Source organism: Macaca nemestrina, chromosome 10, assembly GCF_043159975.1.
Source record: "Macaca nemestrina isolate mMacNem1 chromosome 10, mMacNem.hap1, whole genome shotgun sequence".
NCBI lineage: Eukaryota > Metazoa > Chordata > Mammalia > Primates > Cercopithecidae > Macaca > Macaca nemestrina.
The window spans coordinates 23,505,007-23,514,591 of NC_092134.1; the positions used below are offsets into that span (position 1 = coordinate 23,505,007).

Here is a 9,585-nt window from a genome sequence, read left to right on the forward strand (position 1 = left end):
ACGTTTCCATTCTTGACCCCCAACAAGCCTGTAAGCTAAGTGCCTTTATTATCCCCTCTTATAGAAAAGGAAACTGAGGCTTAGGAGGGTTAAATAACTAGCACAAGTTCAAAAGCCAGTGAATGGTGGCTGGGTGCAGTGGCTCACACCTGTAATCCCAGCACTTCGGGAGGCCAAGGTGGGTGAATCACTTGAGGTCAGGAGTTTGATACCAGCCTGGCCAACATGGCGAAACCCTGTCTCTACCAAAAAATACAAAAATTAGACAGGCATGGTGGCGCGCAACTATAGACCCAGCTACTCAGAAGGCTGAGGCACAAGAATCGCTTGAACCCAGAAGGTGGAGGTTGCAGCGAGCCAAGATGGCGCCACTGCACTCCAGCCTGGGCAACACAGCGAGACTCTGTCTCAAAAAAAAAAAAAAAAGAAAAAAAGCTAGTGAATGGTAAAACTAGAGTGTCAGCTATTGTTACAAAGGAAGCCACCTAAAGCTTAGTGGCTTAAAATAGCACCCACTTATTATTATTATTATTATTGTTTGTTTTTTTGTGGCAAGGTCTCTGTAGCTGAGGCTGGAGGGCAGTGGTGCTCTTGGCTCACTGCGACCTCTGCCTCCCAGGTTCAAGCGATTCTCTTGCCTCAGCCTCTCGAATAGCTGGGATTACAGGCGTGTGCCGCCATGCATGGCTAAGTTTTATATTTTTGGTAGAGATGGGGTTTCACCATGTTGGCCAGGTTGGTCTCGACCTCCTGACCCCAAGTGATCTACCCACCTTGGCCTCCCAAAGTGCTGGGAATATAGGCGTGAGCCACTGTACCAGGCCAACTTATTATTGCTTATGAGTCGGTGGGTCAGCTGGGTGGCTGTGCTGCCCTGGGCCAGGTTTGGTTGATCCCTACAGGCTCTTGTGCCTGTGGTCAGCTGGCAGGCTGGCTAGTATGGACTTGGTTAGAGGGGCTTTGCTATCTATCTTCCACGTGGTCACTCATCTCTGGCCAGCTAGCTTGGGCTTGTCCACATGGTAGCCTTAGGCTTCCAAGAACATGAGCAGAAGTGTTCAAGGACACCTCCTGGCATGGCATCACTGCTGCCTTACTCTGTTGGCCAAAGCAAGTCCCAAGGCCAGCCTCGATTCAACGGATGGGGAAATAGACGTCATTTCTTTTTTTTCTTGTTTTTGGGTGGAGACAGGGTCTCGCTATGTTGCCCAGTCTGGTCTTGAACTCCTGGGCTCAAGCAGTCCTCCCACCTCAGCCTCCCAAAGTGCGGGATTATAGGCACGAGCCACCGTGCCTGGCCTAGACTCCACTTCTTGGTGGGAGAAGCTGTAAAGCCACATTGAAGGGGCATGGATACATGGAAGGATAAAATTTAATAATTAAACTACTAGCCCAGGTATTTTCTTAAAGCCTGACATCAGCTCCCTTTGATACACCTTCTCCCTGATGTCACAATGCCACTCAGAAGCATTCTGGGACCTCAGTGGCATGGGCCATGAGGGAAGGACCAGGGACCAGGGCTGGAGAAACTGACCAAGTCCTTGGGCTGGTCCCTGAGGGGTGGGTGATCTGACATCAATGCCCAGCATCCAAAGGGGAGTGGCCAGCTCAGGTTAGACCCAGACACATTCACATCTGAGCAGGTTCATCTGGGGACGAGCCTGGCACAGGAATCTCATGAGGGTGATACTTTAACCCATGACGGTGGCCAAGGCTCTATGTGGATTATTGGGGGGAAGTGGAATTGTGGTTTTCACTAGGGAGATAGGGACAGGGTACAGCTTTCCCCTTCCAGGGATCACACTGGAAAAACTAGACAGTGTCGAGGATTCAGCAGTTTGGGATTCAGGTCAGCGATCTAGCCTTACTGCAGTCCTAGTTATTGAAACCGAGCAGAAACAAGGGTTAGAGTAGCAGCTGAGCAGTCAGCTCAGTCACAGGGCTTCTCCTTATAGGATGCACTAGATCTCGGTTCTGAGGCTGACATGACATAAACAGGACACACACACGCTTCTCTTCCCACACTTTGGTGCCCATAGCAGACATTACTAATGGATCACAGAACAGTTTTTCTGGTGAGTCCAGACAAGGTCTCAGAATCCTTCTCTGTTGAGAAGGTGCTATACAACTGAAGAGCATTAGCATATGAGTTGAAATCTGCATACTCTGATCTCTGGTTGCAGGCAATATGACATTCTATGCCCCACTGACTGATGGGACTGAGCCTTCTTCATGCTCCCCTCCCTGGCTGGTTTAGGGACAGGTTGTTGCTGCCAAACTGTGTTGAGAAGGAATCTGAAGCTTCACCTGGGCTTAGTAGGAAAGGAGAACCATGATGAGTTTGAGATGTCTGGAACAGGAGAGGCCCCTTAGAGAACATGGCTTCGGGGACAGTCAGGACTGGTGCCTGGTTTCAGCCCCCATTTTTCCTCTCTGGGTTGGGGTGCAGTGGGAAGCTGTCAGAGAGAGAGTCTGCCCCTGGGAATAGGAACATTCCAGAGCCCCCAGTACCTCTAAGAATGGTAGGTTGCATTAGGATTTCCGAACACTATTGACATTTGAGACCAGATCATTCTTAGTGGCAGGGACCATCCTCTGCATTGCAGGGTGTTGGGCAGCACCCCTGGCCTCCACCCACCTGATGCCAGTAGCACCCCCACCCCCAGTCGTAACAACCCAATATGTCTTTAGATATTGTCAAATGTCCCCTGGTGGGGAAAACTGAGACCCTCCCTGGACTAGATCCTGAAAACCTCTTCCCTCCCAGTAGCAGGGAACCACCAGGTTGTGTAAGGAGGGGTGAAATGTCCCAGGTTGGAAACAGAGCAGGTCAAAACTCCCATGCTTTTCAGTAGTGAGATTGCGCCTGTGAGTAGCCACTGCACTCCATCCTGGGCAACATAGCAAGACCCCATCACAGAAAGAGAGAGAGAGAGAGAGAGAGAGAGAGAACCTCTTCCTATCAGCAAGAGTTTATGGAAAGAGCAAAGGCTTCAAAGGCTTTGGGATCAGGAGGACCTGGGTTTGGTGTGGCTTGGCTGACGTGCAGGGTGACATAGGTCAGCGTGTGGGCCGGGGTGCTCCCCTCATTAGGCCTCAGCTTTCCCCTCCAGCAAATGAAAATGACACCCTCCACCTCTCTGTGAGTGTCCTCACACTCAGCGCGTGCCACCCCCACCCCTCCCACAGCCCTGGTCTCCCTCCTGAACCCGTGTGCCAACTTGAAAGTGTGCAATGATGACCAGACCAACTGCACAGTGCCCACTTACCCCTCGTGCCGCGACAGCGAGACCTTCAGCACCTTCCTCCTGGACCTGTTTAAGCTGACCATCGGCATGGGCGACCTGGAGATGCTGAGCAGCACCAAGTACCCCGTGGTCTTCATCATCCTGCTGGTGACCTACATCATTCTCACCTTTGTGCTGCTCCTCAACATGCTCATTGCCCTCATGGGCGAGACGGTGGGCCAGGTCTCCAAGGAGAGCAAGCACATCTGGAAGCTGCAGGTGAGGCCCCAGGGCCCCCAGCCCCATCCCACCGGCCACCCTTGTCCTTCTAAGGACACTCACCCGACTGGCTTCCTCGGCCTTCCATTCTGAGCAAGCCGTGTCGTCTCATTCTGCCTCCACTTCCCTGTCTGTAAAATGGGCATCAGAGGCTGCTGCTGACTTCCCGGAGCTACCTCATGAATTTCGAGGTGGCTTCTTGCCTGGCCACCAGCAGTGGACTCAGATTCTCCTTGTGGTTCAGCTCACAGGACACAGTTGGCTCCACCCAGCACGACTGAGTGACTTCTGCCAGCTCAGAAAGTGCTCAGTGGCCATCAGCGTTTCAGCAGGTGTCCCATGCTGAGCCCAGGGGCAGCTTTTATGCTTCAGCACGCCAGCACAGGGATGTCAGCATTCTCACGGGGGTCTTTTACTAGCAACCGTGAGCATGCTTCCTAGAGGAGAAACCAGTGGGGATAGGGGCTGCCTTGGCCCCGGGGAGCTGCAGCCTTTACTTCCCAAAAGCTTTCTATACAATCCTGGGAAGCGCAGGCCCTGGGATCACAGCCCTCCCAGGCCAGGTGCAGCCTCCAAACCTGGTGTCCTAATAAACAGTGCTGCCCCATGGCCCAGGAATACAGCACCCATATTTACTTTGACTGTGCATTTCAGGAAAATGGTGCAGTGAAAAAAAAAAGGCCCAAGGTTGTCCTCCCAGGACTGCGTCTGAGGGAAACAACTCCGGCCTGCTCTTAACCTTTATCTGTATTGCTTACTTCATTGGGCCTCAGTTTCCCCACTGGGCATTACAGGATGCAAACAGGGCATCCTGTGGGCTGGAGTGCAATGCACGCTCTTGGCTCACTGCAACCTCTGCCTCCCAGGCTCAAGTGATTCTCCGACCTCAGCCTCCCAAGTAGCTGGGACTAAGGTGTGCACCACTGCACCTGGCTAATTTTTGTATTTTTTGTAGAGATGGGGTTTCACCATGTTACCCAGGCTGGTCTTGAACTTCTGAGCTCAAGCGATCGGCGGGCCTTGGCTTCCCAAAGTGCTGAGATTGCAGGTGTGAGCCATTCCACCCAGCCTCAGACCATTATATTAAAAAAAAAAACAAAAAAACTGCAAATTTAAAAATTAAGAGTTTCCCTATGAAAATCCAGATTTCCGGCTTTTCTTGAAAAGTTGGAAGCCCCAGGCAGTGCAGGGTCCAAATTCCTGCCTGGGAGCCCTCAGGTGGGGTAAGTGGCAGCTACCCTCTTAAATGGGGGCATTTGCTCCCTGTTCGCCCCAGTCTCCACCCCTCCCTCATGTTCTCAGCACTGAGTGGCGACTGCTGTGTCAGTGTGATGGGGCTTGGACTGCAGCCTTTCTGCACCTGATCCTGTTTCACCCATTTGTTTTCCTGCCTGCCACCTGTGGGTGTTTGAGTTTATACATCCTGTGTCTAGGGGGCGGTAGGAGTGTAAATGCCTAGTTCTGGGCCCACCCTGGCCGCTTGTCTCATTTCCGCCATCAGAGCAGCAGGCGCGGGCTGTGAGGCTCACTGAGGTCCCTCCTGACCCTCCCTCTCCGCAGTGGGCCACCACCATCCTGGACATTGAGCGCTCCTTCCCCGTGTTCCTGAGGAAGGCCTTCCGCTCCGGGGAGATGGTCACTGTGGGCAAGAGCTCAGACGGCACTCCCGACCGCAGGTGGTGCTTCAGGTGAGGCTGGGGCAGTGGGGCCGGGCAGGCAGGGCGGAACCGTCCCCACTGGCTCGGGGCCCCTGCTGCTCCAGCGTCGTCTACCCATTGCAATTTCTGGAGCCACTGAGACCCCAAGAGGCCCAAGCAGAGTTTATTTCCACCAGGCGATCTTAGGCAAGTTGGCCCACCTCTCTCAGCCTCAGTTTCTTCATCTGTGAAATGAGACAATGATCGCATGGGCTCCTAGGCTGGTGGTGCGGATTAGACAGGTCAGCACATGAGAAGTGCTCTGCCAGTGCCCGACGCGCATTGGGACACCACAGGCTCCCCTGTTCCTTGCTCAGTGGGAAGCAGAGACTTGGATGGTGGGTTCATTTCAGAGCATCACCCTCTATCTAGCAAACAGTGGGGTGGGCTCTAGTGCCTTGGGTGAAATGGGAAGCTGAGGAATCTGCAGTTTCCAGGGCTGGAGACCTCACCCAGCCCATCTGCAGAATGACTCTGTGTTCCAGAGGCACAGGGAGTGCCAGCTTCTTAGGTGAACCCCTTCATGAATCTTTTCTTTTCAGTTGATTCATTCTTTAAAGTGGTTGTCAGCATAAAGCATAAGCAGAATGTTGTTTGTTTGTTTGTTTTGAGACGGCGTCTTGCTCTGTCTCCCAGGCTGTAGTGCAGTGGCACGATCTCGTCTCACTGCAAGCTCTGACTCCTGGGTTCATGCCATTCTCCTGCCTCAGCCTCCCGAGTAGCTGGGACTACAGGCGCTTGCCACCGCGCCCGCCTAATTTTTTGTATTTTTAGTAGAGACGGGGTTTCACTGTGCTAGCCAGGATGGTCTTGATCTCCTGACCTCGTGATCCACCCGTCTCAGCCTCCCAAAGTGCTGGGATTACAGGCCTGAGCCACTGCACCTGGCTGAGCATAAGCAGAATGTTTGGAGTCAGGCAAAGTCAGTTTCCTCGTCTGTAAAATGGGAACAATAACAGCACCCACCTCCTAGGCCAGCTGATCAGTTCAATTCCATTTTTTATGTTTGTTTTTAGAGGCAGGGTTGCTCAGGCTGGAGTGCAGTGGTGTGATCATAGCTGACTGCAGCCTCCAACTCCTGGGCTCAAGCAATCCTCCCATCTCAGCCTCCTCATGCCACCATGTCCGACCAATTTTTAATTTTTTTGTAGAGATGGGGTTCTTGCTATGTTGCCCAGGCTGGTCTCAAACTCCTGGTCTCAAGCGATCATCCCACCTCAGCTTCCCAAAATGCTGGAATTCCAGGTGTGAGCCACCACCCCCAGCCTCTGTTCAGTTTGAATCCAAAGCTCAAATCCTAGCTGGGTGTGGTGATTCACGCTTGTAATCCCAGCACTTTGGGAGGCCAAGGCAGGAGGATTGCTTGAGGTCAGGAGTTTGAGACACCCTGGGTAACAGGTGAAATCCCATCTCCACTAAGAACACAAAAACTAGCCGGGCATGGTGGCGGGCACCTGTGATCCCAGCTACTCAGGAGGCTGAGGCAGGAGAATTGCTTGAACCTGGTAGGTAGAGGTTGCAGTGAGCCGAGACTGTGCCACTGCACTCCAGCCTGGGGGACAGAGCAAGACTCTGTCTCAAAACAAACAAAAATGAATAGATAGGATAATATGTAAAAAATAAAAAAAGATAATATGTGAAAACAAATGAGTGGATAAACAAAATGTGGGTTATGCGTACAGTGAAATATTATCTGGGCCAGGCGTGGTGACTGTAGTACCAACACTTTGGGAAGCAAGGCAAGAGGATTGCTTGAGCCCAGGAGTTCAAGATTAACACAGTGAAACCCCATCTCTACAAAAAAAATTTAAAACATTTAGCCAGGTGTGGTGGCATATGCCTGTAATCCCAGCTACTCGGGGGGCTGAAGTGGGAGGATCACTTGAGCCTGGGAGGTCAAGTTTGCAGTAAGCTGTGATAGTGACACTGCACCCTCGCCTGGGCAATGGAGTGAGACCCTGTCTCAAAAGAAGGATAAAAGAAAAAATTTCTGCTTGGGGAAATGGAAGAGTTTTGGAAATAGACAGCAGTGATGGTCACACAATGTGGATGTGCTTAATGCTACTGAATTGTATACTCAAAAATGATTAAGATGGAAATTTTGTGTGTGTGTGTGTATACACACACATACACACACACAACCAATACACACACACACACACACACACACACACACACAACCAATACACACACAAATACACACACAACCAATTTTTTTTTTTGAGATGGAGTCTCACGCTCTGTCTCCCAGGTTGGAGTGCAGTGGTGTGATCTTGGCTCACTGCAACCGCCTCCCAGGTTCAAGCGATTCTCCTGCCTCAGCCTCCTGGGTCCGTGGGACTACAGGCCACCATGGGACTACAGGCCACCATGGGACTACGGGCCACCACGCCCTGCTAATTTTTTTTTTTTTTTTTTGTATTTTTAGTAGAGGCGGGGTTTCACCATGTTGGCCAGGCTGGTCTTGAACTCCTGACCTCAAATGATCCACCAACCTTGGCCTCCCAAAGTGCTGGATTGCAGGCATGAGCCACCACGCCCAGCTTTGTTACGTAAATGTTACCATAACAAAAAAAGGAGGGTGTGCTGGGGATGGTGGCATAGGGAACATCTCTGTGGGGCTCCCCATGACCCTCTGCTTGGGCCCCACCAGGGTGGATGAGGTGAACTGGTCTCACTGGAACCAGAACTTGGGCATCATCAATGAGGACCCGGGCAAGAATGAGACCTACCAGTATTATGGCTTCTCACACACCGTGGGCCGCCTCCGCAGGGGTGAGTGGAAGGGTGGGTGCAGAGGGGAGCCCCAGTCCCTTCTCATCACAAGTTTGCTTTGAGCAGTCCTGCTCCTTTCCGGGACTCGGTGTCCGTGTCTGCAGAATGAGAGAGTGTGCCCCTGAGTTTCCTCTGCTGCCCGTGAGTGCCTGGGGTACCTCACCTACATGGCTTCATCCTGGCCATCCCTACTGTTGACATGAGCTGGCCTGGGGAGGGAGGACGAGCTCCTCAGCCGTGCCCATGTGGAGAAAACCTTCGTGTTTGTCCAGTAAGCTGTTAGCATGCAAGATGAAGCTGGAGAGGACACGGGCACTCAGGGCATTCGGCTCCAAGCTTGAATCCTGGTTCCTCCATTCTCTCCTGGGGAGGCACCTTGACCTCTCTTGAGCCCCAGTTTCAACCTCTGTAAAATGAGCATAGTCACACCCCCCCAACCCCTTCAGAGCACTGTGGAGTGCCCAGTACACAGTAGGCACTCAATATATGCACACTGTCTCTCCACCAACCCCCAACCCCTCCCTCTGATGTGCTCGCGGTGCAGATCGCTGGTCCTCGGTGGTACCCCGCGTGGTGGAACTGAACAAGAACTCGAACCCGGACGAGGTGGTGGTGCCTCTGGACAGCATGGGGAACCCCCGCTGCGATGGCCACCAGCAGGGTTACCCCCCCAAGTGGAGGACTGATGACGCCCCGCTCTAGGGACTGCAGCCCAGCCCCAGCCTCTCTGCCCATCCATTTCTAGTCTAGCCGCATTTCAGCAGTGCCTTCTGGGGTGTCCCCCCACACCCTGCTTTGGCTCCAGAGGCGAGGGCCCAGTGGAGGTGCCAGGGAGGCCCCAGGACCCTCTGGTCCCCAGGCCCTGCCTCCCCACCCTGGGGTGGGGGCTCCCGGCCACCTGTCTTGCTCCTATGGAGTCACATAAGCCAACGCCAGAGCCCCTCCACCACAGGATTCAGGCCCCTGCCCCTGCCTCTCCATTATTTATTTGCTCTGCTCTCAGGAAGCGACGTGACCCCCGCCCCAGGTGGAACCTGGCAGAGGCCTCAGGACCCCGTTCCAAGTGCACTGCCCAGCCAAGCCCCAGCCTCAGCCTGTGCCTGAGCTGCATGTGCCACCATTTCTGGCAGCGTGGCAGCTTTGCAAGGGGCTGTGGCCCTCGGCATGGGGCCGTGCCTTCTGTATGTTCTGTAGAGCGTCTGGGATTTGCTGGTGCTCAATAAATATTTTTTCATTGATGGTGGAGATGGCAGGACGATGGCGGGGGTGGGAGGGATGGTAACAGGCATGAGACTACATCGAGGGAGATGGGAGAGCTAGGAAATGCCTGGGGGGAGCCAGGGGCAGGGGTGAGAATGAGGGCAGAAGTGCTGACCTGGAGGCATTTAGAGTGTTGGTGGTTGGGGGCTGGACTGGGTGGTTGTGATGGTGATGGTGGCCTGAGAGGTGGCTGAGGTGGCTGTAGGGAAGGTGGGGGTGGAGGAGGGGAGGAGGGTGATGCTGGTGGGGGTAATAATGCTGGTCAGGGAGAGTCAAGTTGGCAGGGCAAGAGTGATGCTGGTGGGGGTGACAGTAGTGCTGGCTGGGGGATAATGATCCCGGTGGAG

At 53.4% G+C, this 9,585-nt stretch overlaps 1 protein-coding gene across 2 annotated transcripts in view; it reads left to right on the forward strand.

Annotated features, from left to right (window-relative positions):
• The window catches only part of LOC105493440 (transient receptor potential cation channel subfamily V member 4), a 52,252-nt gene extending 43,036 nt beyond the window's left edge, over window positions 1-9,216 (forward strand). For both annotated transcript variants that reach the window (XM_011761090.2, XM_024796481.2), the window contains 4 exons: window positions 3,190-3,506; window positions 5,067-5,194; window positions 7,857-7,978; window positions 8,523-9,216. In XM_011761090.2, the coding sequence (XP_011759392.2) occupies window positions 3,190-3,506; window positions 5,067-5,194; window positions 7,857-7,978; window positions 8,523-8,680 (725 nt within the window). In that variant the 3' untranslated portion in view covers window positions 8,681-9,216. The remainder of the gene's footprint in view (window positions 1-3,189; window positions 3,507-5,066; window positions 5,195-7,856; window positions 7,979-8,522) is intronic.
• Window positions 9,217-9,585: the final 369 nt, after the last annotated feature.